The sequence below is a fragment of the Canis lupus genome, chromosome 17 (genome assembly GCF_011100685.1).
Source record: "Canis lupus familiaris isolate Mischka breed German Shepherd chromosome 17, alternate assembly UU_Cfam_GSD_1.0, whole genome shotgun sequence".
Lineage (NCBI taxonomy): Eukaryota > Metazoa > Chordata > Mammalia > Carnivora > Canidae > Canis > Canis lupus.
This window is the reverse complement of record NC_049238.1, coordinates 31,118,887-31,146,308: the sequence shown is the minus strand read 5'-3', so window position 1 is coordinate 31,146,308 and position 27,422 is coordinate 31,118,887. Positions and strand designations below refer to the sequence as shown.

General features: G+C 39.0%; 1 protein-coding gene and 1 long non-coding RNA gene across 7 annotated transcripts in view; one reads left to right on the top strand and one right to left on the bottom strand.

The window, feature by feature from the left end:
- Positions 1-27,422, bottom strand: part of ARHGEF33 (Rho guanine nucleotide exchange factor 33) — an 80,444-nt gene that overhangs the window by 19,312 nt on the left and 33,710 nt on the right. For all 4 annotated transcript variants that reach the window (XM_038561335.1, XM_038561337.1, XM_038561336.1 and 1 more), the window contains exons 5-15: positions 23,484-23,648; positions 23,047-23,168; positions 21,968-22,110; positions 19,045-19,104; positions 18,031-18,255; positions 13,025-13,154; positions 6,988-7,120; positions 5,394-5,477; positions 4,151-4,234; positions 1,927-2,075; positions 707-871 (exon numbers count right to left, since the gene is read on the bottom strand). In XM_038561335.1, the coding sequence (XP_038417263.1) occupies positions 707-871; positions 1,927-2,075; positions 4,151-4,234; positions 5,394-5,477; positions 6,988-7,120; positions 13,025-13,154; positions 18,031-18,255; positions 19,045-19,104; positions 21,968-22,110; positions 23,047-23,168; positions 23,484-23,648 (1,460 nt within the window). The remainder of the gene's footprint in view (positions 1-706; positions 872-1,926; positions 2,076-4,150; positions 4,235-5,393; positions 5,478-6,987; positions 7,121-13,024; positions 13,155-18,030; positions 18,256-19,044; positions 19,105-21,967; positions 22,111-23,046; positions 23,169-23,483; positions 23,649-27,422) is intronic.
- Positions 1-27,422, top strand: part of LOC111090581 — a 39,214-nt gene that overhangs the window by 2,412 nt on the left and 9,380 nt on the right. The window contains exons 2-5 of one of the 3 annotated variants that reach the window (XR_005372334.1): positions 7,009-7,095; positions 11,631-11,700; positions 17,803-17,873; positions 18,535-18,624. This is a non-coding gene — a long non-coding RNA (uncharacterized LOC111090581). Of the gene's footprint in view, positions 1-7,008; positions 7,096-10,102; positions 10,550-11,630; positions 11,701-17,802; positions 17,874-18,534; positions 18,625-27,422 lie in introns of those variants that run through there. The other 2 variants (XR_005372336.1, XR_005372335.1) reach the window with 2 other exon arrangements.

The window sequence follows — 27,422 nt, the reverse complement described above, 5'->3', positions numbered from 1 at the left end:
CCTTGGTAAAGAGTTCCAAGTATATATAAATGGCCTAATCCTTAATGTAAAAATCATCGAGAAGTCTGGTGAATACGAATCCAGTTCAATGTGCTAGAGTGTTGTGTGCAGAGACTTTAAAAGGCTATCAAATACATCCAATGCATAGAACAACTTTAAGAGAAGCTATCCTAAGTGAAGAAAAGAACTTAGAAAATCCCTTTCTGAAGAAGCTTCAAGGGGCATTGAGAAGGGCTAAACAACATTCTTTATGTATCACCTCAAGCCTATTTCTCCTCTCAGAACCTAAACTTCCACTCACCCCTGACTGGGATTCTTTCCCTCTACTCTACCTTGTAGAGAACTTAGGTGGGTTCTCACCCTTCTGAGGAGCTGTAAAATGCCTTCCTGTTTTGTTGTGGCACTCTTCCACTCAATCACTGTCTAAACCCAGAGAGACTTATGCTGTAGATAGAAGGTGGTTATGTGTAATAAAATTGTTAGGTGTAGTCTTCAGCCTGTAGACCTGCCCTGTTAACATTAGCCTTCCTCTGGGACCCAACCATTGGGTTAGCTGCTTGCCTGCCATATTTAGGCCTGATGGAGCAAGAGGGAGGCAAGAGTCCTGTAGATGATACTCCTATTCCAGGCTGTCCTGCGACCCCATACAGATGACTTGCCACCCAAGGGCATTGCCATTAACCTTTCCATAGCAATAGGTGCTTACGTGACAGCAGGGCCAGCACTGGGAGCAGAAGGGTAGGGTTGCAGTATCTCTTCTGAGTGGATCCCACTGTCACGGACAGCCTCAGGGCCTGCAGTAGGGGAAGCATCTTGTCCAGTATTTGCACACTGGGAAGCCAGCCCTTTGTACAGCTTTGCCATGGATGATCTGTGAGAATGGAAGTAATAATTTTCAGGGTATACAGTGGAAAATTGGTTCTGAATTATCTGAATCGATTCAGATTATCCCAAGATAGATCAGGAAACAATATTTCTCAGATGAAACTCAGCTGTGAAGTTCCCTCTCTCTTTCTGTCTGTCTGTCTCTCTCCATGGCTCTCTACAAACCAGGTTGCTTACATAACAGTACAAGCTAGATGCGGGGCAAGAATAGGGATGCTGATTAATTGCCTGAATTAAGTTTAGGGGAAAGGGATGGTATAGGAAGATGTCCTCCATTAGAGGAGCCCTAGCTTGGGAGATAGCATCTTTTTCTGGTCTCAAACAACCCCAGAAATTGTTTTCCTCATTGGCTTGGGATGACGTTAAAGGAAATCCAGGACATTAGGAAATTCTGCTATGGGTTGTTTCTGTTCCTTCTGAAGCCCAGATTCTCCCTAGTCAGCCCTTTTTGTTTCTCTTTAGCATGAAATTTGTTCAACTACCACCCTCTCCCTTATTTGTTTTGTTTTTATCCATAGCATTTATACCATCTATTTATTAACTGGCCGTCCAACTCTAGAAAATAAGCTCTACATGGCAAAGCTTTTTATCTGTTTTGTTCATTGCACTATACTCAATACATAGAGCAGGGCCTGATATACATGCTCAATAAATATTTGTTGAGTTCATGAAAGAAACTACATTCTGGCCTTTAAACTGCTTTTTTTAACCTGGCAAACTTAGGGAAATAACTATTTTCAAAGTGGTTAATAACAGAAGATGGGGTCTGTATAGGGATTAGAGTAAAATTTTATTTTTCTAAAATAATTATACCTATTACCTGGTGAAAATTACCACCAGGTAATAGGTACCTCTCTCCTGTAGCCAGCATGACCACCTCATTTTCATCCTCTTCTCTGTTCTCTTCTACCCCCCACCCGACACTACATTTCAGCCATTTAACATACAATGAGGTTACTTGTGACAGATACCCACACTGACTGTATCCCTGTTCTCAGAAACCTTTGATCAACCCTCTAGACGGCACCATCAGAAGCTTACTTCTTGAGCTTTTTCCGTTTCTGAATAAGCAAATCCTCATTGCATTGAAACAGCAGGGTGTAATGCGAGATAAATACTCGAAGGCGCTGAACACACACCAGGAGTAGGTAATAGTCAGGGTGTTCCTGCTCTGTGAACTTCAGGACATTCTGGGTGGAGATAAAAAGGAGGCAGCATTTGCATAATTAGAATGAAAACTTTTGTCTCTTTTGCACCTTGCCTCCATCTGTTGTGAGGGTTTGGTAGTCATTTAATCAGAACATCAATATATGTGGCCAATCTAATTGTAAACTGAAAGGTTAAACCTGCTATTCTCTTTGTCCATCACACCAAGGGAGAATAATAGTCACCATAGCTCCTGTTTCAGTTGGACATGAACGTTGGATAATTCCCTCTGAAAAATTAGAAGGATCTACTCATTAGATCTCTAAGGTAATGGAGCCATTCTAACAATTACTGTCTACAAGCAATGCCTTATGACCCAAATGAGTAAGGCCAATAGTGAGACGTCAGGAATTAAGGCATGCTGGAAGGGGAGGCTGTTTATGATCAAGCCTGGCCTGCTGGTCCATCCTATTATATTGCCTATTGTCCTGTAGAGGAACATGCATATTAGTTGGATCTGGGAAAGCTAACATTTATTGAGTCTTCCTATTGCCAAGTACTAATGCCTTTACAGATTTGTTTCCTCAGTTAATGTTTACCATAGCTAGCTAGATTAGATAGGTGCAATTATTACCTCCATTTAACAAATAAGGAAATCAAGGCACAGCAAAGTTAAGTCATTAGGTCACACATCTGACAGGTAGCAGAGCCAGAAGTTGAATTCAGACAGTAGAATCAGGGCTCTTATTTACCATACTGCTTGTAAGACCAGGGTTTCAGTCCTAGACTTTTTTCACCTATGAGGTGTGTTAACTTGGACAAGTTACTTAATTTCTCTGGCTCTCTATTTCCTTATCTAAGCTATGGTAATGATACTTATTTCATGGGATTTTTGAAAGCATTAAATAAGATAATTATTGAGGCACCTGGGTGGTTCAGCTGGCTAAGCATCTGCCTCTTGATTTCAGCTCAGGTCATGATCTCTAGGTCATGAGATCAAGTCCCATGTCATGCTCTGCACTCAGCAGGGAGTCTGCTGGAGTTTCTCTCCCTCTCCCTCTCCCTCTCCCTCTCCCTCTCCCTCTCCCTCTCCCTCTCCCTCTCCCTCTCCCTCTCTCTCTGCCCCTCCTCCTGCTCATGCTCTCTCTCTCTAAAATAAATATTTAAAAATAAATAAGATAATTACTGTGAGAAGATTTATTTTTTAAAGATTTTACTTATTTATTCATGAGAACAGAGAGAGAGGCAGAGGCACAGGCAGAGGGAGAAGCAGGCTCCCTGCCAGGAGCCCGATGTGGGACTCTATCCCGGATCCCGGGATCATGTCCTGAGCTGAAGGCATTTGCTCAACCCCTAAGCCATCCAGACATCCCTGTGAGAAGATTTTAAATTTTAAAGCCACACAATATTGATACTAGGTTACTTCTGCCTGAGATAAATTTCAAGCATTTCTAAGATGCTTTTCCTGAATTACTTAGGAAAATCAATCAGCAATTAAATCAGAACAGATGGATGGTAGAAATAAGAGGGACTGATAAGGGTGTTGGTGAGCTTTTCTCTCAAATCTACTTCCTCCCAGGTACTGCAATCCCTGTGGTAAAATGGTGTGCAGAAGTTAGCTCATCAACTTCTACATGGTTTTTCTGTGACATAAAACATGAGCAATATGTGGTAGGCCCTTGGACTTGAGCCAAAAGAAAGTAGTCAGGATAGCAGTTAAGTGGACAGGTTATATAGATACTTCTTAAATGCCAGGGGGTGGGGTAAGGGTTTGGGGGTTCATTTAGATGATGTAGAACAAGGTGAAAAGGACCGAATGGGTACTCAGAATCTATCAGGAGATGCTATAGGAAGATCTTGGATCAACAGAGGTGGGGATTGCTGGTAAACGAAGATAGAACTTCAAAGATAAATGTTATGAGTCAAAGATTTTTAGATATTTAGATTTTAGTTCATGCCACAAAGTAGGAATGGGGTAATCACAGTAGTCTAAATCATTTCATCACCCCTTAGAAATACCAATGATTCTTCCTTGACCCTTTACCACGTTTCTCAGTTGCAAGCCACAAATAGTAGTTTAGCTTGAAAATCAGTTTGTTGGATTCCCAGCCATGCCTACCTGCAGATGTATCAGATATTCAGGGATGCGCTGGACTATGTGAAAAAACAGTGTGTAGATGTCAGATTTAATCTCTTCATCACCCTGAAAGAAAGGTAGAGTCACTCTTCATTGTCCCTGAAGACACTGGCTGCAGAACCCCAAAGTGAGTCCTACCAGAGTAAGAAGGGTTTTTTTTTTTATTTCCAGAGCATTTTCTTTCTCTAGAGTGCCATGATCCTTCATTGCATAGGCCACTTGTTCAGAGACATGCTCAAGGAGACAATTCTTCTGTAGCAGGAAGCATATCATATACTTCTTTTAAATCCACCCAACTTTCCAAACAACCCCCTCATTCCCGACCACTTTTTTTAGCACAGTGCTGGACAGATTTGGGCAGTCAATAGATTATATTTGAGTTGAATTAATTCATAAGGATTCTCTTGGAAGTACTCATTGCAGTGGCTTGCTAGTAGGCACTAAGGGTGAATTGGAGCCTTGTGAGGGTGGAGAAAGACTGTAACTAGAAACTTGTCAGCTGGGCTGCAGAGGAAACAGGTCGCATTCTCTCCATGTTCCTTTCTTTCCCTCCCCTCCCTCCCCTCCTTTCCCTCCTCCCCCTCCCCTCCTCTTCCCTTCCCTCTGCTTCCCTTTCTCAAATATTTGCTGAGCACTAATATATGGTGGGCATTATACTCATACAGTTGAGAGTAGTGGAGGGTTGAGGTAAAATGTTAATAAGAAAGAGACCCTCACCTCCTGTAAAACTTGATTAACTCAACTTACTGACCTAAAATAACTAGAATTGTTAGATAATTATATGTGCTTATTGAGTACCTAATATAGCATTGCAGTAGCAATACTTTAAGCTATATGATTAGAACTTTATCATCTTATAAACTGACAGACACAGCATGATTTGAGTTTAATATTCAGAGTTAAATTGTCTGAGCCTGGAAGAGGAGGAAATCTTCATATAACATGCAAGCTGCAATTTGAGGATATCTGCTTAGAACACCTGTTTACTTTGGGCAAACTTCCAATGGAATATAAGAGAGTAGAGCAGGGCAAGGACCAAAGCACTGGCACTCATCCTCAAGTGGGCTCCTTTAACCCCAGGTAGAAGTGTCAGTGGCTCTGTTTGAGCCATTCCCCAGCCTGGAAGACAAGCTGAGTACATGTGTTGTCCTCTCCTAAGTGGATGAGCAATGGCCTATAGACACACATGTAACCAAAAAGCAGTCCATGCACAGAGTTACCTTACCTCCTTCAGGACAACAACATGAACCAAAGAGATGCATTCAGGCAGGTCCCTTAGATAGGCAACGTAATAATCCAAGAAATTATTCTTGAAAACAAACACAAAAATGCATGGTAAGAACCTGGAAACAGGAATGATAACAGCTAATGTTTTTATAGAGTCATGTATATAAAAACGGAGTACTTGGCAGATTATCTTAATCATTTATTTAATGTGCTCATTAATGTTTTTTTTTTATTTTTTAATTCTTTTTTCAAGTCTTTTTGATTTCAAGGTAAATATCCATATGGACTTGGGAACCAAACTCAATAGTCCTGTTTTAATGAGAAAGTGGAAAACCAACGCACCAAAAAGGGGTCACATAAGTTGAAAAAGTATTTTTAAATTGTTAAATGATTAAAATGCCTATTTTGCTTTTAAGTTACTTTTAATTTCAATCATCTACATCCAGTAAGGAACTTTGTCCAACTCACTTCCCAGTGTCTAGACCAATGATTCTCAACTTCTTCCACTAATTGTGTATTTCCACCAAATGCTTATTCACCTATGCAATATGTTCCAGGAAAATAGTTCTCAGCTTCCAAAGTTATATTGCCACAGATACAACAATTCTCACCAAGAAAGCATACTGAATACAAATAAAAGTGATATTAGAGGGATTACATTACATCCATGTAAGTAAATAATTTGTAAACTATACAAGTAAATAATCCGTAAACTTTGTATTATCACCTATCATTGAGAATCATTGATATATAGAGTTTGATTGCAGGCTAACTCTGCATGTTAATTTTGCAGCCCAATTTTAATTAGCCCACAGAATATTTTTAAAATTTCAAACAAAATTCTGGATTGCCAGTGTCTCTTAAAGTATCAGAAGATCTGGCAACTGTAATCCTTTCTTCCTGAATAATAATTGGATAGTATTTCCTGTAGAAAAGCATATATGCTCCACTTAAGCTCACCTCCCAACGATCCATATTGTATCACATTCTGCTTTCTTCCACTCATTTTTATCATTGCCTGGCCCTGTAGGCATTTGAGTCTGCAACCTCTGGCCTGGGTCATATTTTCTTTGCAGAACAGTATAGAGACTTGGAAACTTAGCAAAGTTTCCTTCCTTTTCTCCAAGGAAGTGAAAATAAAAAAACATGCAAGACAAATAGCTGCCCATCACATTTTCACAAGGAATGAAATAAGTGTGAAATACATATACATACACAAACCCTCCTGTATTTATTTCATATGTGTGAATGGATATATATGATATATATATATTTATTTATACATAAATGCACACATACGCAGATTCAATGAAGCAGTTATACATAGTACAGTGGGAAGTGATGGGCTGGAAGTTAGGAAACTTGGATCACAGGTCCACAACTACCTAGCTAACTCAGTGATTTCAGCAGTCTTTTCATGTTTCTGAGCTTTATTTCATTATCTGTAGCATGAGGAGGTTAGACTATACATCTCAACAGTTTTCCTAACTCTGAAAATCACTGATTTGAGGTTCTCCATTCAAAGAAGCAGACAAGGGGGACACAGATGCATGTAATTCAAACTTATAAAGGATTTTTCCAAAAAAACTCACCTCATCATTTGTTAACTTAAGGAATAAATCTCCAAGAACTCCTTGGCGTGGCCACTTTAGGACCCGTTCCTGCAGAGCATGAAGCAAATCGAGGTGCTGCTGGACAAGGTACCGTAAAGAGCCAGGGAAGAGGCTTGAAACAGAATAGAGATAGGATCACACAAACCAGGTGTAGAGAAGAAAAGACCCTATGAGAATATATGCAGGAGGTTCCATTTTCCCAGTCATTCAAAACATTTTGAGTCGCAGCTCTACATCAGGATTTTTTTTTTAAGTTTGACATTGTAGAGCTAATAGCAAATATCCTCAAGATGTAAAAAGACCGCATTAGGGGTGCCTGGGTAGCTCAGTTGGTCAAGCGTCCAACTCTATTTTGGCTTTCATGATCTCAGGGTCCTGGGATCGAGCCCCAAATTGGGCCCCACACTCAACAGAGATTCTGCTTTAAAGATTCTTTCCCTCTGCCCCTCTACCCATCCTTGAGAGCATGCATGCATGCACACACACACACACACACACACACACTCTTTCTCTCTAAAATAAATAAATAAATCTTTTAAAAAAGGAATAAAGATAAAAAGACCCCTTTACCAATGGCTCCTCCACAATTGTGTATTGTACTAATAAAGAGCACATCGCTTAAATGGCTTTTTTTTTAGTTTATTTATTTTATTATAATTATTATTATCTTTTTGATAATCTCTACACCCAATGCAGGGCTCAAACTCACAAACCTGAGATCAAGAATCACACACTCTTCCAACTGAGCCAGCCAGGTGCCCCGTGAGTGGCCTTTTAAAAGCCAAACTGTTATGCTCTTCTCACTTATGTGACAGTGGAAATTCTAAGGGAACTCTTTTGTAAAACTTTAAAGTTATTCCTGCTTGATGTGCAACATAGTCTACTCTAATTAATGCTGTATATGACAGTACTGAGGGGGCACTTGATCATTCTTAGCTACGAGGTAAGAGACTCTGATTTAGGTAAAAATGAAAATTTGTTTCAAGCTGGGAACTACATGCTCAGGGCATGGGCTTCTGAAAGAGCTCCTTCCCTTTCCTATTTCCAAGAGGAATACTGGGCAAGGACACAGTCTTACCCGGGGAAGCTGAGGACCAGGCCTGGCCTGCTACTCCTTGGAGCTTCACAGAGCCCCTCCCTCCTCTCACTTCCCTCTCCCCCATCCCACAGAATGTCTCAGGTTGGTTGGTTTGTTTGTATTTTTCTCCAGGGGAAGTGAAGGAAGGAAGAGAGGTGTCAGCAAAGGATGTGGTGGAGAGGAGAGAGAGAAAGAATCATGGCCAGAGGAAGACTGGATGGAGAGTGGCAGGGCAGTCAGGGACCTATAGGAATGAGGAAGGAAGCTGTAAGGAAAAGGAGTTTTGCTGGGCCAAAGCAAGGTTTGAAGCTCTAACTTGGTGACTTAATGGGAATTGAAAGCAGGTTCTCTTGTGCTTTCAAGACCACAGGTTTAACAAAGATGAAAGTGATCGCCTGCTTGTCACTGAGGGCTGAACTTATCTCGATATTCCCTCAGGGTCCAACGAGAATAAATTAGTGGGTCATTGGGGTGCTTTGCCAACCTGGAACAAATAGACCTTTGTTGAGAACAGTAGGAAGAACACTGGTTTGATAAGGAGTTTTTTTTAACCCCCTCCCAAAAATAAATAAATAAATACAAACATACATAAATACATAAATTAAAAAAAAATTTTTTAAGTTTTCAACCCATCTTTACAAAAAGCAAACATTCCCCTGGGGCTACAGCTCAGAGAAGACACAGATACCAGAGAGAGTATCCAGCCCCCTGTGAAAAGATATAAGGATTCCTTCCCACTGGTCTCTATCCCTCCACCTCCTGTACCATTAGCCTTTACATAGGTAAAGGCAAACCCATGTCCATAAGCTCACATGGAGGGGCTTCCCAATTTGACTTCTTATGACTGACGCAGTGGGCTCAGAAGATCTAAGTAATCCCTGTCCGGACCAGAGGGAAGCTGGAAGGGTGGCTAGGAGACAGTCTGACTGGGAGGAGACCATAAAGCTGGTAGAGGAAAGCAAAGCTGACTGAACTGAAAAAGTAAAACACTGATCCAGCAAAAGGTCTAGATCTGAAAGATTGCTCCCCACCCAAGGCTGTCATGACTTTGGGTAATATTCCTGGGGTGACACTGAAAGATGTTAGGGCACCATGCCATGGTGAGATCTGACTTTGAGTTGGGTTGTCTGTATAGGTTATGTCATATCTCTTGGATTATCTCTTTTCTTTTTCTCTTTCTTTATTCTTTTTCTGGCCTTGCCTGGCCCCACCTGACCTGACCTTCTTTCTCTTTATTTTGAGAAAGTCAGCTTTCTCTATGCTGCTATGAGAAAGTCAGCTTTCTTTCTTCTGCTATGCTGCAACCAGTGTACTTGCAGAATTGGAGAGCTGGTAACTTGGTCAGAGTCCAGGTACTTCCTGGGCTGTCTGCTGGGGGTAATAGCTTGAGGTTTCAAGGTGAGGGTCAGAAAATGCTCCCAGCAAGTATTATGGAAACATGTAAGTTCCATGAAGAACAATGACCTACAGTGGGTTCTATACTAAATATTGAAAAAAAAAGTTTTATTTAATAAGGATATTATTTGAAATCAGGGAGGAGTGTGGAGGAGGTGAGCCAGGAGATGGAGAACAGAAAGAGAAAGAAGCAACCAAGCAGTATAGACACACACATAACCTGTTTCATTGTTTTGCTTAGAGCCAGACCTGACTCCTAGAGACAACTTTTTCATGAGGATGAAAGTATTAAGTACTCAACTTCTTTTCTCTTCCTTACAAGGGATGAAATTCTAGCAACTACATGAGTAGTTTATTCTTTTTAAAACCTTCAAAGTTATTTCAACTCCCACAATACATGGGATCCCTGGGTGGCGCAGCGGTTTAGCGCCTGCCTTTGGCCCAGGGCGCGATCCTGGAGACCCGGGATCAAATCCCACGTCGGGCTCCGGGTGCATGGAGCCTGCTTCTCCCTCTGCCTATGTCTCTGCCTCTCTCTCTCTCTCTGTGTGTGACTATCATAAATAAATAAAAATTAAAAAAAAAAAAAACTCCCACAATACAGTACTTAAACAAGGGAGATAAACCAAAAGCAATCAAGGAAAACCCACTTAGAGTTTCAAGTTAATAACTTAACTCTTGCCTGTCTAATTTTAGGCCAAAATAACTCCTGAGCTTTAACAGTGGGATGTAACCACATTTGAGGGGCATCAATAATGAAGCATGTGCCACCTGGTGGTGATCTGGAGCATACTGAGTGCTTGGTGAATTTGGAGCTGGAGTTTAGCTTAGAAGACTGGCAATACTTTCAGGCTGAGGTTGCCCTTCTTCACAAGTATTCAGACAGACAGGACTGTTTGATCCTGAGCTTGTAACTCTATCTAGAGGAATCATACCAGAAATATTCAAGAACTGCAACTTTTGTGATCCTCCAACAAATGAACAGTAGCCCACAAGTTCTACTCAAGACCTCAGCTGGCAGCTCAACCTCCTTTCGTTCAGCCAGGAGCAGGGCCGGCTTGACACAGGGTGAGGAGGCTCTTGAGGGCTTTACTTTTTTGTAGGGAAAAACGAAAGTTTTATTTTATAGATTTGAGAAGAGGTGGCAACCTCAGTTTTGAGTGGCAGGTTGTAGTTATGGTGGGTTTTATTTTTACCCCCAGGTTACTTTGCAGCAGGGGTAGAAAGTGCTGGTGGCTTGTAATGTATAATGGAAAAAAATAGGAAATGTTACAATTTATTTTCATCTTTGCATGGGGAGAAATGCCAGTAGAGAAAAGGAATCATCTCATTCTGTTGTGTTACTTCATTCAGCTGGCCTATTTAAAGTGCACATGGAGGCTTCAGAAAGGCTTAGAAAAAAGAAGAAATGTAGTGAGTGAAGGAGTTCAACAGAAATCTAACCCTGGGGTGGAAAAATGGCAACACTGCAAAGCTCGGACCTAGAGTCTTTGCATGAGTACTAAGAATATTGACTGAAAGCTTTTTCATCTTGAGCTATGAAAAGAAAAAAGAGGGTTAGCTCAACAAATAACTAACATGAATAGCATTAGCACAGATATGAGACATAACTATTTTTCTTATTTTCATGGAGGATTGTGTGATAGTTTTAAACTTTTTCTAATCTCGGGATTTGAGAGAGCTCAGTCCTTCCTCAGTCATCGGTCAGTCATGGGAGAAGATCTTAGAGGAGAAGGAAGTGATGGCAAGTAGAAGAGAGCTTCAGTGAGTCAAGAACTCCTGACAGTGGAGTTGAAATCTGGGCTGTTAAGAGAGAACCCTACGCTGTGAAACAGGGACAGACAGAGTATGCTTCTGGCCGAGAAACTTGACATGTTGCTGTTAATCAGGTGATGTCTTTGAAATAATATGGTCCTCAGGGAAGTAGTGTGATGTAGAAAGGTCACAAGGACAGGGGCAGAGGGGCCTGGGTCCAAAGTCTGGAACTAATCAACTATGTGGCTTTAAATCCCCCCTGAACCTTAGTTTCTTCATCTATAAGGTAGGCTTCACAGGATTCTGGGGCAGATTTCATGAAGTTATAAACAAAGTGCCTGGTTACTGTGTTCCAAAGTAAATAATTCTCTCTCTTTCCATGCCCCATCCCTAGATTTTCAGAGACAAGGAAGAAATTCTGCTGGCTCAGAATCTTAGATGTGGAAGCAATGCTGCACCAAAAGGTAGACTTGCCTTTAGATTTGATTAATGTAAACCGAGCAGGTCTCTAGCAATGGCAAAATAGAGGCTAGGTCTCCAGTAGAGGCTGTGGAGACCTCTCAGAGGCCCAAAGGGGCAATGTGGGAGGGTAGGGCAAGCCAGATTGGAGTCTAGCAGGGGATTCAAGTGGCTAGACTGGGAAGGAATGACCAGCGTTGGAAGGAACCTGGGTGGCCACTGAGAGAGGGTGAAGCCCCATCCAGGGCCACTAGTGATCAGAGCTTTAGCTCACACCACTCTTTCTGTTCCTTGTTACTTTCTATACTTTGCTTACTTCAATTTTGCAGTAAAATGGTTCTTGAAAATAGTCAAGCCACTTTTGAGTTTGTCAGGGAATATTCCCTCACCTCAGCCATTTAGAAAGGGGGAGCATTGCGTTCTGGTAACTAGGTATACTTCTGGCAGCGGCAAAGCCAAGTAAAATTGGGGAATGGTAAAGAGCAGGAAAATGCAGTTAGGGACTTCCCTAGAAGGATTCATAGCTTGTGAACCACCAGGGTCTATTACCTGATAGACTGTTTAAACTATTAATGCTGCATTTATCTGTAAGAGTCCATAATTCAGACCTTCCATTTTTTGGATTGGCCTTTTCCTCAACTAATCTGATTACATCTTCATTATGTTAGTCTTTTCCACCAAATCAGAGTTTCCTCCTTCCTGTTTTTCTCAAAGGAGAAGAAGCAGAGGAGATATAAAGATTATGAGCAGAAGCAATCAAGGAGTGTTGTAATCTTGGAGCTAGCATGCTGTTATAATATACTGCAGACCCTGTGGAAGCACTGCCTCACCACACACACACACACACACACACACATACACACACACCAGTTGTGCACCGTCTAGTACTATGGGATCACCTGAACAAATAAGAAAGATCCAAGTCCAGAGTTATTCAGCCCTTTGCCATGTATCTAATGGCCACTTAATGCTCCAGACCTACATTGCATCCATTCCCTTCTACTTCTATGAGACCTGTGATCCTAGGAGGACATGCAGATGGCAACGAGAGCAATGTCTCCCTCACTGGAACATTTATTCTCCCTTTAGGTTCTTTACAGATATGCCAGGAACACTGAAGGTCTCAGAGACTATATTCCTTTTCTTATCTGCTGTAAGTCTAAATGTAAGACTTGCCAGGGGTTACCTGCTGTCACTGCCTACACTCTCTTCAAAGACTATTTCTGGAACTCTTTGCAGGTCCCAGAATTCCCAAAGTGAAAACAATAAACAACTTACCTTAAAATTTTAATCAATCTGAAAATCAAAGGCAATGAATACAATGGATACCTTCTCTCTTTGGAATTCCTCTTTCCATCTGACCCTTGGAATGTTGCCTTGATCTTCAGGATCAGAGAGATGTTGATGACATATTTTCTTTCTGATTCAAGGAGTTCTAGAGCCACAGTCTGTCTTTTAGCTTTAAAAACAAATCAAAGAGGGAATTTTTGTCAACCACTCCTTTCCAAAGCTCTGTGAAATGATAGAAAGCAATAAAAAGACATGGAAAGCAATAAAAAGAGACATCGGCAAGTTTTTGGAAGATGATAAACAGAGTGGAAGCATGGTAATTAATTCAGCTGAGTAAGGGCACAAAACTGTGGTGTTCTTGTCTGCAGATGGAAAATCTGCTGAGAAGCAGAAAGGCTCAAGGAGTAGAGGCACCAGGCATCATAGAAAGTGCAAATAAAGATCAATGCTGAAAACAGGACACAAGTCTTCATAAAGTGCAATTGGACTTCCAGGCCCCTACTCCCAGGCCAGATGACTTCCTCATTTACGCCCCATGGGAAAATGTGAAAAATTAAACTAGAGGGGCTCTTATCTCTGGGGTCTGGACTAAAGACATCGACCATAGAAGGAAGAGTTGAGATGCCAAAATGAAAACAAGGGGACTCAGAGAAGGCTTGCATAGTGATTGGGGAGATTCTTCTCAGCCCCTTCCCCTGCAGGTCTTCCCACAATACCAGTAGACAGACTTATACTCTCCAGGCAGGAGTCTGGAGGATCTTCCACCAAAGAAACTAAACTATCCAAGGGAAAAAGACCTACACTCACTGACATAAAGAAGTCACCTACCAAAAAGTTGTTTTACTACCTGCTTAGCCTATAGTGAAGCCTGTTTAACTGATAAGCTTGGCCAATATAGAATCTTGCAGGTTTTTTATTTAGGGCCTCATATATATATATCAGCCAAGAATCCTCAGACATTTGAATCAACCTTACACCATAAAAAAAAGAGAAAAAAAGGTATATGTGCATTTTGAATAGAGACAATGCAGAGGCTGTAATGTAAAGCATGGTGACTATGATTAATAATATTGCCTTGCATAATTGAAAGTTGCTAAAAGAGTAGACATAAAAGTTCTCCTCAAAGAAGAAAGAAATGTTTACCTATGTGTGGTGATGATATTAACTAGATGTATTGTGGTGATCATTTCACAATATATACAAATATCAAGTCATTATGTTGTACATCTGAAACTGATATAATGTTATATGTCAATTGTACATTAAATAAAAAAGAGACAATGCAGAAACAAAACTTTTAAAAAATCCTATAATTAAGGGGCAGCCAGGTGGCTCAGTTGGTTAAGTGCCGACCATGATTTCAGGTCAGGCCATGATCTGGGGTCCTGGGATCTATGGAGCCCTGCCTTGGAATCCTTACTCAGCAGGGAGTCTGCTGAAGGATTCTCTCTTTCCCTCTGTGCCTCCTACCACTTGCACACTCTCCTTACATATATAAAAATAAGTAAATAAATCTCTTTTTAAAATCCTATAATTAATATCCTCAAAGAGATAAGAGAAAAACATTCTGCCCATTTAGTAGTTACAGTATGCTATATTTTTAAGAAAAGAGAACATTCCAAAAGAAGGAGAGAGAGAGAGAAGAAGAAGAAATTTTGGCATTTTTTCAGAGAAAAGAGTGGAAGATAAAGTCAAAGAGATTTCCTGCCTTCTTCCTCACTCCTCCCCAAAACAAGAAGGAGACATGTTGAAGAAAAAGAGACTAGAAGTGAAGAAGAGGTAGTGAAGAACATCAATCCAAGAGACCCAACATCAAATTAGTTATTAGAAATTTCAGAGAAAAGAAGAAAATGGATGTGAAGATACTATCAAATTAATAATAGAAAAAAATACCAGAAAAAAAAAAAAAAAAAAAGAAAAAAATACCAGGACACACTTTTCTAGAGGAAAGGGCCCTACCGTGTTCAGCATAATTAATGAAAAAGACTCAAACTTCTGTGAAACTTTAGCACACCAAAGGTAAAAAGAAGATGCTAAAAATTACCAGAAAGAACAATCAGGAAACAAAGTACTAGGGATCAGAATGGTATTGGACTTTCCAATAGTAACATTAGACATTAGAGGACAATGGAACAATTGCTTCAAAATGATGAGGGAAAAAATATTTTGTATTCACCTAAATTATCAACAAGTATGTGGAAGCTACTGGACAATGAGTTCCATCAAACAAGGAGTAAACCAAGAAACCAACAAAGACACACAAGATAAAAGCAAACAAACAGGAATCTGACATTGGAGAACTATGAAAGAAATTTTTAGGAAGAGTGGAAAGTCCCAGGATGGCAGCAGTGCAACAGACCAGGATGGGGTAGGATGATAGAGTTCTCTAGGGCAAATGCTTTGGTAGGGGAAAAGAAGAAGAATATAAATGATAGATTTCCCATTACATTGCTAAGAAAAATTGAAGGGGACCTATATAAAGGGAGATATATCCCATGTTCTTTGATTGGAACACTCAATACTGACAAGATATAAATTCTCTACTAATTGGAATAAAAAGAACATAGAGTCTAGAATTAGACCCACCCATATGTGAATCACTTGATGCTCTCTACACAATTTAATATAGAAAGAAATATATTTTTGATAAATGGTACTCAAGCAACTGGATAGACATATAGGGAAAAAAATGAACTCGGACTCTTTCCTCACACCATACATCAAAATCTATTCAAGATAAGTAGTAGGTTTGAGCTCCTGACTGGCTCAGTTAGCAGAGTATCTGACTCTAGATCTTGGGGTCATGAGTTTGAGTTCCACATTGGGTGTAGAGTTTACTCAAAAAACATCTAAAAAAAGATAATAGATCTAAATGTGAAAGCTAAAACTATAAAAATTCTCAAAGAAAACATACTAGAATATCTTCACAACTTTGAGATAGGCAAAGATTTCTTGGAAGGACACATAAGTTAGAATCTATATAAAAAGTTTAAAATGGATAAACTTCATCAAAATTAAGAACATCTATTCAGCAAAAGACTATTAAGAAAGTGAAAAGGCAAGCCACATACTGGAATAAAATATTTGCCACACAGATAAAGAACTCATATCCAAAATATATTAAGAAATTCTACTAATAATAAAGAACTCATATCCAAAATATATTAAGAAATTCTACTAATTGATAATAAGAAGATAATGCACTTTAAAAGTTGGACAAAGGGCAGCCTGGGTGGCTTAGCGGTTTAGTGCCGCCTTCAGCCCAGGACCCAATCCTGGAGACCTGGGATCAAGTCCCATGTTGGGCTCCCTGCATGGAGCCTGCCTCTCCCTCTGCCTGTGTCTCTGCTTCTCTCTTTCTGTGTGTCTCTCACGAATAAATAAATAAAATCTTTTAAAAAAATAAATAAAAGTTGGACAAAGAACTTAAATAGGCACTTCATAAAAGAAGATGTACAAATAACTAATAAGCACATGAAAAGATGCTCAACATCATTAGTGATCAGGGAAGTGTAAATTAAAACTACAATGCCAGCACACCCCTATGAGAATGGCAAAAATTAAAAAGACTGACCATACTTACTAACTGTGGTCATTATATTCCATCTAGTAACTCAAAGACATTACTGAGTAGAATATAAAATGTCCCAACCACTTTGGAAAACTTTGATATTTTCTTTCAAAGTATAACCTAATCCTATCCCATAATCTAGAGATTTTACTCCTGCGTGTACACCCAAGACAAATGAGGCCATACATCCAAAACAGATTTGTACAATATTCATTTCAGTTTTACTTATAATAGCCCTAAACTGGTAACAATCCAAATGTCCTTCAACAAGAAAACAGTTAAGCAAACTGTGGTAAATTTATTCAATGTGACTGAAAAAAAGGAATGCACTACTGAGTGAATTACACACAACACATTATATTGAAAGAAGCCTGACTCAAAAGAGTACACATTGTATTATTCCCTCTGTATGAAGTTCAAGAACAGACAAAACTAATATACAGTGATGGAGTCAGAATAGTGGTTCTTCAGGTGGTAAAGTGCATGAGAGAACTCTCTGGGGTAACAGAAATACTGTATTACTGTATATCTTGATCCAGGTAGTGATCACAAGGGGGTATATATACATATATAAAAAGTCAATGAACTTAAGCTTTGTGAACTTTGCTGTATGTAAATTATCCCCCAGTAAGGTACTGATAAAAAAAAAAAAGTAGGGACGCCTGGGTAGCTCAGTGGTTGAGCATTTGCCTTTGGCTCAGGGCGTGATCCCAGGGTCCTGGGATCGAGTCCCACATTGGGCTCCTTGCATGGAGCCCGCTTCTCCTCCCTTTGCCTGTGTCTCTGCCTTTCTCTTTCTGTGTGTCTCTCATGAATAAATAAATAAAATCTTAAAAAAAAAAAGGCAGCATAAACTTGTTTGAAAACATGGAAGCAATTACCAGAAGGAACTGAAAACAATGTAAAGTGGTTACTGTTTTCTTCATAATAAACCTTTTAGTGCTATTTAATTTTTCATGTGTTTGATAGTAAAAATTAATTTTTAAAAATTATCTTCCACAAAATAGTTGGAGAGAAATGCCATAGTGTGACATATAATGAGTGTTATGTAGCAACTTGTGATTCAAAGGAGTGGAAGGAAGGAAAACAGGAGGAGGGGAGGGAGGGCAGACCCTGTTGCAGTGCTTGATATTTTGGTGGTAGACTACTGATGCAAGAGGCACATACTGAAGATTTCACACCACTGAATAAATCATAAAATTCTGCCCTCTTCTCCAACAACTTTATGCCTTTTTTTCCTCCCAAGGCACTGCATTACTAAATGTCATGGATATCCAGAATCAAGGTGGTTGTCCCAAGCTGGCCATGTGACCTCAGGTGAGTCCCTTCATCTCTATTGGCTTTAGTGTTTGTCTGAAAAGGAAATCAGATACCAGGTGGTCTTGTAGGTCCACTGAATCTAAATTGCAAGGGTTCTAGCCACTAGATTTCCTGTTCTTCAAATTTTCAGCCTATATTTCCTCTTGGGACTTACCAGCTAAAGAGGTTTCACATAAAACATTTTCCAAGGAGCTGTGTCTGCCCTGGCCAGCGTCCTTGAGTTTATCTGGGTGGTCTTTTGTGACATATTCGTCACCCCATTCTTTACCATCCTTAGGCTGCCTCCACACACCAGATGACAGATGGCTCTTGGATTGGATATCAGCCGAGAGGCAAGACTTTAGGTTTTCTTCTGCTTCTGGAGTTGTTGGGTTCATTCCTGAAAAATAACACCTGCCATCAAGATCCAACTTTTTAAAAAAAATTATATTTGTTATGAACTCATAAATATTATGCCCCTGTTTGAGTACAAACTATTCCTTGAGGATTAAATACATCAGTTGCAAAGGATCACCTCTGTCTGTTTCTAGCCTATATATATCCTCTACTCTCTGTAGGTAATCTCTACTAAATAAGGCATTTAAACAAATAAATTTATAAAATAATATAATTAATTTGTAGTAGTATGCATTGACTCCTTATATCTCCTTCCTTTTAGGTGAGCACACCAGGGGAAAAAAATATAGAATAAGAAAGATGCTGAAAGCAATGTTTTCTTTTGGAATTTGTCTTCCTTGGCTCCATAATGGTAAGTTGAAAAAATGAAGGAAGAATGGAAGGTGGGAAGATGAAATAATTTACAAAATACAGATGAATTTTCAATATTAAGTAAATAACTTTTAAATTAAATAAACTATAAAATGTGTCCGTAGGAAACTGATGTCGTGCTACGTATACATGTGAGTTTGTCAGAGAGTATTATTTCATTGATAATTTAAATGAGCCAGAAAGAACCAAGAATACTAGGTGTCTTAAACATCTCCACCCCTTCTGTCTCCTTGGGTTTAACTGAGTCACTGACTTACTCCACTATACATCTTGGATTCTTAGTAACCATTAGTAACTCTTGCCTGAGTTCTTTCAAGCCTGGTTTGGGCCTGAGGGAATAAGAGGAGGGAAAGGGTAGATATTGATAGAAGAGAAGAGAACTAAAAACAGAGCTACTTACCAGGACCTATCATCCCCTTCACATTACTATCTCCCACATGCATGGATCTGGACTCTTGGGCTATAAAGAAAGGAAAGCTTTCAATCAGTATTTCATTCCACTAACAGGAGCTGGCCATCTTCTATGAGATGCTCTCTTTTATGCTCTCTCCCTCAGTAAACTGTCAGGAGTTTACTAAGGGAGACAGCGCAGCAAAAAATAAAATAAATATCAATATAGTGGCAAGCTGTTTTCCCATTTGTAAGAAGATATAATAAGTGGCACTCACCTCATAGACTTCCAAAGAATTAAATCAATTAATATGTGTAAATTGCACAGAGTAAGAACTAAATTATTGTCTAACTATGATGGTGAGGATGGTGATGATGAAAAGAGCTGGAATGATGCTGTTCAAATGTAAGTCAGACCCTGTCACTCCTCTGCTTAACAATGGATTCCTGTGTCCGCATAAAAGCCAAAGGCTTTATAATGACCATGAGGCCCTAAAATATCTGTCCCCTCCTCTGCCTGCTATTTTTTTCTTTTCTTAAATCCTCATCTCCTATTGTCTCCCTTGGTCACTCTGCTCTAGCGCCACTGCTCCTTCTCCAACTTGAACATCTCAATTATGTTCCCGCTAGGACCTTGGCATGGGCTGATCCCTTTCTTCCCCTCAGTATGCATAAGCTCACATCCTCACTTCCTTCAGGTCTTTACCTGACACCCTCTCTAAAATTATACCTGTGTTTCCTTATTTTTCTCCTTATCACTAACATACTACACATTTTATCTGTCTCAGTTCATTGTCTGCTTTTTTCAGAACAAAGGCTCCATGAGAGCAGGAATATTTGTTGTTTTGTTCATTACCATCTCCCACCATCTAAGTCTGTGTCTGGGGTGATGGATGGATAGAAGGAAAGAGAAATGGATAGTGGAACAACCAACACCTTGACTGCAATCTCATGAAAGACCTGGAGCCAGAGGCACCCACAGATTCCTGCCTCAAAGAAACTATAACATAATGAATGTTTGTTATTTTAAGCTACTGAAGTTTGGAGCAACAAACAACAATTGAGCCATTTTATGATTAACAGAGAGTAAGCCAACCCTTCCTGAAAGTTTAGCCCTTAGATCCTGAATTTTAACATAACCTACCACCAATCATACCCAGAATTTCTTACTATGGCACATTATTTCCAAATTCTGCAGTAACTTGGTTGAATAAACTATAATATATAAGCCATGCATATTATAACAGGGAAGGAAGGAGGAGTTGCCACCACACAGCTAATTGAACTCCATCTGAACACTTTGAATATAAAATTTTTAATCTTTTATCTTGTGAACATGTTCAACTTCCCTAGACCTGGCATTGATCTGACCTCTACTTTTCAAGGCCATCCTGTATTCTATCCTAATAAGACTATCCTTTCATATCCTGTTCTTCGTGACATGGAGCAAAGAAAATAGAACCACCTGTGATTAACCCACTCATTACCCAGTTGGGTTGGTGAGTTTTCCATCAGTCTCTAGAGTAACTACTCAAAGGGGTAAAAACACTAAAAAGAAAAAAAAGCATTTTCATATTTTGAAGTTAAACTGATTAAAAGCCATCTGATTTAGATTTTTTATTTATATTTTTATATTTAGTTGTTCAAAAAAGATTTATTGTCTAGGAATATATTGTGCCTTACAATATATTGAGGAGCCCCTGAGGAGCTTACAATTGATTAAGAAGTCCTTGAGCTTCTTTTGGAGACTTTCTATATGTGACCAAAAAAAAAGAGGACAATTCCTCTAAACAACATTAATGTCTACACTCTCTGGCATACAAGGTGCTTTGCTAGACAGTGCTGAGCATACAAAGATGTAGCAAACACGTAACCAGACATGGGTACAGATGGAGGTAACTGGATGGAAACCCAGTTTCTGTAGGACTGCCCAGGAACAATTTTCTAGCATCTGCTTTATTATCCTTCAGTGCAAGAGTGTGGCTAGTGACTGTCAGCCCACAGGCAGCATCAGCTCTTGTTATCCAGAGAAAGAGGGGTGCAGAGCTACATTGCCACTGACATCACTGCCCACCAGTTAAGGCAGATATGATTTTCTCCTATCAGTGAAACCTTGCAGGAAAAAAAAAAGAAAACAGAACACACAATTTTATGCTAAGAATATGCCTATCTTTAAGATGTTTATGTTTATGCAGGGAGATGAGGATTGAGAGACAATGTAGAAAATAAAATGAGTTATTAGAATGAATAATTTTTTGTAACATTTTTCTCCCGGGGTTAGTATTTGAAATTTAGAAAACCCAGGTAAGTATTTTCCCCCAAAAGAAAATCTTTTAGGGGCGCCTGACTGGCTCAGTGAGTTAAACATCTGCCTTCAGCTCAGGTCATGATCCCAGGGTCCTGGAATTGAGCCCCACTTCCACGTTGGGCTCTCTGCTCAGTGGGGAGTCTGCTTCTCCCTCTCCCTCTGCTGCTCCCCCTGCTTGTGCTCTCTTTCTCTCTCTTTCTGATAAATAAAATCTTTTTTAAAAAATCTTTTAAAATTGGGCAGATTCTCTTGATCTCGTAGAAGCCTCTGGATTCTTTTTTTTTTTTTTACTTATTTATTCATGAGAGACACACAGAGAGAGAGAGAGAGGCAGAAACGCAGGCAGAGGGAGAAGCAGGCCCCATGCAGGGAGCCCAATGTGGGACTCGATCCTGGGTCTCCAGGATCAGGCCCTGGGCCGAAGGCAGGCGCTAAACCGTTGAGCCACCCAGGCTGCCCAATCCTCTAGATTCTTATAAATTCCAGTTACAGGAGGAAAAATTCTGAGCAATACATCATTTTCCTATAATAAGGATGGAGGACATAAGCCCATTCTCACTATTACTTAAGCTTTAGGAATCAAGGGGAAAGACTTGGCTAATTCAACATGATTTGCAAAGTGTACCTTTTTCATAAGCCTGAGAGGGCAAAAGGTTTGTAAAGTCTTCACTTGGAAGAACAGGCTCAGGGATATTGATTGAACGGAAAGGACTTCCTTGTGCTTGAGCAGGCCCAGCCTGTGAGCCATGTTCTTCTTTTTGAGTTTTCCTGGGGAAGGAAAACAAAGAGTCTGAATGCCTGATGGGTTAAGAAGAAAATCAGTTCAGAATAATTTAAGAAAAATTCTGAATTATTAGGTTGGGCCATACAAAAGTGCTGTTTTTGTAAATTAAAAATAGTTAGATATTAGCAGTTCTTAGAGTTCAATTTAATTCATCTCCAAAGCTGGAGAAAAGATTTCAAATACATACAAATCACATCCTAATTGTAATATCTATATTTTTTGTTTTTCTGTTACTGGCTTCCTTGTCATCGGGATCTCTACAGTTTGCAATGATGATAATTTGCTTCGGATAATGTACATTCATTTAACAAAGCAACACAAAGATACCAAGAGGCAGCAGGTCTTCCAGCTGCAAACAAGAAGCCATTCTTCAGGGCCACAGAAATATTATTTTCATATTTTTCTATTTTAAATTCGATAATTGAAAAACATAATAATGATCATATATGTTTAATGGTGAAATTTAATTGATTCAACCTGATTGAGACGTTAACACAAATTTTATTTTCAACAGTAGAAGTAAACTAGGTGTAGCATTACAGAAATTTTAGAAAATGAATAAAAAAAGAAAATAATTAGTGACCCCATTATATTAAGACAATAGTCACTATTTTTAAATATATCTCTATAGTTGTTATCTTACACATTTTTACAGTTGAAATAAAATACCACATGCCATCTTATATCATTTTCATTTCACTTCCTATTGTGTTAAGTGCATTTTCCATGTAATAATTACCTTCCATTTTTAATATTAACCAATTTTTATTATTCTATAACCTCCATCACATGCTGAGTGGCAGATTCCAGAAGTATATAGGCAGTTAGCTCTCTGTGTATTGGGGAAGGTATTCTCCATGTCACTTTACAAGCTACTGCTTATGGGTTTGCCTTTGGCCAATTTTGTGTAAAACACTCACTTGGCTTTAACTTTTCGAGATTCTCTTCGCTTTTCCTGCTGAAGCTGTTCAATTTTCTGTTGCATTTCTTCTTGTTTGGAAGTGATGGCCTGAATCATTGACATGGCATTGCTCAGCTCTTCCTAAAAAATAGGAATCGATACATATTTAATGTGATAAAAGGGATGAAAGGATATATAATATGATATCTAGTACACAGTAAGCTTTTAATACATATTTGTTGAATGAATGAATGAATGAGAGATGAACATCTTATTTCTATTGTGGCCTATAATTTTAACACCAAGATCCAAAAAAGAAAAACAGGAAATAGAGTTTTGTTTCATGATAATTAGTGAATGGGTCAGAAGGAAATTCTTTTATTTGGCTGCCACACAAAAAGGTGTTTTCTACTTCTGTTACTCTCTGCTTAGCAGGGAAATAGAAGAGGAGCCTACCTTGAAATAGTTTAATGAATTCTTCATCTCAGTAACTTTTTCTTCCATGGAACATCGGCAGCTCTTAACCTTCTCTTCCAAAGCATATTCTCCATGTTGAATTCTTGACAGTTCTTGCATTGCTTCTGTGAAACCAGTTTTAAGTTCAGAGGCCAAGGCCTGCAACTAAATAATAATCGCCAAGAGTGAATTAAATTTGCTAGAAACTATTATAAATATTACCATTGGCCCCATGAATTTTCCTTTGTTTGAGAAACCAGGCTCCTAAAAATCTATAAATTTCATTTACTAGTAGACTTAAGTTTAGACAACATAAGGCAACTTTAGCTCCATTCATTTAGGGAAAAGAGAGTTTTTTTATATAGCACTTGCAGAAGTTTGACAGTGACAAGCAAGCAAGCAATTAATTAAGTTTACAAGTGCTCCTGTGAGCTACTGTTTATTCTAACACATTTGATTAAAATGAGATTTACTTGAAAGGCAACTATGCATGTTGAATACAATCTTGATCCAGTAACTCTTTGAATCCCATGAAAGAAGGGGTGGATCATATTATCCTTGGTGTTATAAGAAGATGAAGAAATTCAGTTATTTTTCCTTTAAAAAATTAAATGATAAAAAGAGTAAAAACTAAGCATATCTAAGAATTTCTTTGAAAGGGAAGAGGAGATATATATATATATATATATATATATATATATATATATATATATAAACTGGATGATGTGGAAAAGGAGAAAATGGCATTTGCAGTGGCAAGAAATAGCTACAGTGTTAGGAGCTCAGCACGCTGTTGATAGTGATGTTGCATTATCTTCAAGAGTCAAGCTTGGCTGTGTAGGAGTGCACACATTGGACTTCTGTTGTCAACTTCCACATCATGAAAAAGGTATTAATTTTGGAGTCAGGGTACAAATCCTAGCTCTCTCCTATAAGAAGTAAGACCTCAGGCAAGTTAGTTAACCTCTTTGTAGCAATCTCCTCCTGCATAAAATAACTACTGTGACACCTATTTCACAGGGCTGTCTGGAGAATTAAATGAATAAATGTAGGCAAGTTTCCTGCCACAGTGCATGCTTGGTACATTGAAGGTGTTCAAAAAATTTTATTTCTTCTCCCCCTTTAAGTACCACATCAAAAAGTTAAAGCACAAACAGAAATGTGGAGAAAATGGAGCACTTCTAAAAGTTCAAGTTTTTTTTATTGAACAAACAAAAAAAAAGCATTTTCAACAGACAAAGAGTTAAGATAATAACAATAAGATAATAACATTATTTTCTTGAAATTCATGATCTTACACTCTACTAAGGAGAGGAACTCTTGGCTCCAGTTCTCTCTTCAAAACAGAATTTTTAACAAAATTAACAAAATTCCTTCAAATGTGTACTTCTAAACATTTTCAGAATCTGGTTATCCAAATGATTCCAACTTGCAATGATACCTCCCACTATAAAATTATTTGATCTCCTACACCACATTTTGAAATATAAGGTTTTGTGGTTCACTGTACCTCACCAAGGTTTCTTTCAAGGGCCCGGAATAGGAAGAAATAAGAGGAACCAAAGAGATCATTCTGAAGATAAAAGTGGGATCTGCCAAGTGTTCAGGGCTGGAAGCCTGAGAAACAACATGAGCAATCTGTATTTCGCTCCAATCATTCTTAATTTTAATTAATCTTTGTGATGGATTTTAGTACGTGTCCTAATCTAGTCATCATAATGGATGAAATCACCAGGTCAACTACTTTTGATCTGGTAATTCTCGTGATGCAAATTCATCTTCAGTGAACAAAATAAACAAAACTGATGGCAATATAATATCAAAGCAAAAATTGTGCAAGTTTTCAAATTGAAGAAAGGAAACCTGACCTTCATTCAGGTGCTCTGAGGTAAGTTCAAATTTCCTGTTTGAAAAAGAAAGGGAACCACCATCCAACAGAAATAGGTTTCATTATCACTGCTCCCTTAGGGGGATATGTAGAGATTCCCCCAGGAACCAAAAGGCAGCAGTAGGATCCTAGGGGAAAGGATTTTTCCTCGCCTGAAGAACCCCAGCTCTCAAAAAAAAAATTGAGTTTCCCCCAACAATCTGGTTATATGGGGACCTTGAGATTTCTGAAACCATTTTAAGCTATGAGCCCATTTCCTTCCTATGTATTACTTTGAGCCCCTTGGGTACTGAAGTAGCACTACTGCCTTATAAACAGCTTCACAAACACTGAAAAGCCAGGAAGGGAATGCCATTAGTGAGAATCATCACACGCCTGAACCAACATGCTACTCTTTAGATGCATGCGACTCAGTATCTTTAGCTGCCACAGACTGGTTTTCCAATACTCACTGGCCATTCCTTGTGAATAAAAAAATACTCTGAGGACACGGATGTAACATCTTTTTTTTTCTGCTCTCCCTTCAGCTCTCTCATTCGACAGCCCACAGCCCACCCCAAGGATTAGAAATGGGTGTCTACCTTGTTCTCCAGCGAGTTGAACACGTTCCTCATCTCGTTGATTTTTTCATGAAGCTGCTCTAGAGAGGTTATGATCCCTCCATCCTGCCGCTGGAGGCGGGCTCCCACTGGAGGCAGGTTCAGGGAAGACTTGTACTTCGAAGCCTAGGGCACCACAGAGGGCATCTTACGCTCAAAGAAATAGGGGAGACGAGTCCGAATTCTTCCTATTTCCTGTCCTCAATTTCTGTTGCTCAATTTTCTTTACTTTCTTGGCTTCTGATCTCTTCTCGAGGTCAATTTTAATCAATGTCTTCCCATCTTTTTTTTTCCACCAAAGATCCCTCAAACTACACTTTCATAAATTATGCAAGTTGTTCCAACTTGTTTTTCACATAGATTTGTCCTTTATTCTGTTCCATAATCAAGGTCAAAGGCTACAATGGGGCAAACTCAGGGGCCTGTGCCTGTGCCTTGAGATCCTAGCTAAGTCACAAATGTCAAGATTTGAGAAAGCTCCACATGGCAGGCCACATTCCTACAACACCTGACTACAGGCTCTACGAAGCAGCACATGATGGCAAGGATGCCAACGTAATTGCTTTGGTTTCCCCCAAACCAGGGTTTGTACAGAGGAAACACAGTTTTTCTGCCAACTGTCATCTTAATATTAGTTCTTTTTATTAATCCCCAGAAATGCAATAACTTAATACAAAAAGTGGGCAGCAAGTCGTTTTAACAGTCAAGAGTAAATTTCCCAAATCTACTCCTCTACACTCCCTGCAAAAGTTGACCCTTCATGACATTCTTGCAGGGCATTATTGAAGCTGGTATGAGGCTTGTTGTGCCAGTTTATCTTATTGATCCCTGGATGCACCACAGGCCTAGTAGAATTCATTTCTCTGGTATTGGAAGACATTCCTCAATGGCAAAAAGAGACTGAGGCTCAAACAGGACTTACAAATTGCAGAAAACTTTCAACGACAGTTTTAATGATGAAACCTATTACTGTAGGACTGGTTCCCATAGTTTTTTAGTTAGGAGTTGTTTTGGTACATAACTCTTTTTCTTAAATGATTTTCATTAGAGAGAAAAAGAAAAAAGAAAAAAGAACTTCAAATCTCCTTACTTTAATACAATTGCGAATGTTTTGGCATATTTCCTTCTGTTTTGTTCTGTGAAAGTAAGTGCAGACATTTATATAGTTGAAATCACACTACAGATTTATTTTGATTCTGCCCCCCTTTTTTGCAAAACACTCTTATAAACCCTTTTTCATAGACTTCAAAATTTTTTCTCTATTTTTAATGGTTGCTCAATATTCCAACCAATGGATGTGCCAGAGTTTATCCACTCATTCACTCTTCTTGGAAATTCATGTTGTTTATAATTTTTCAATATTATAAATAATGCTGATCTACAATACATTTTATTTAAATTTTTGTATGTATTTCAAATTATTTCCTTAGGATAAATTCCTAAATATGAAAT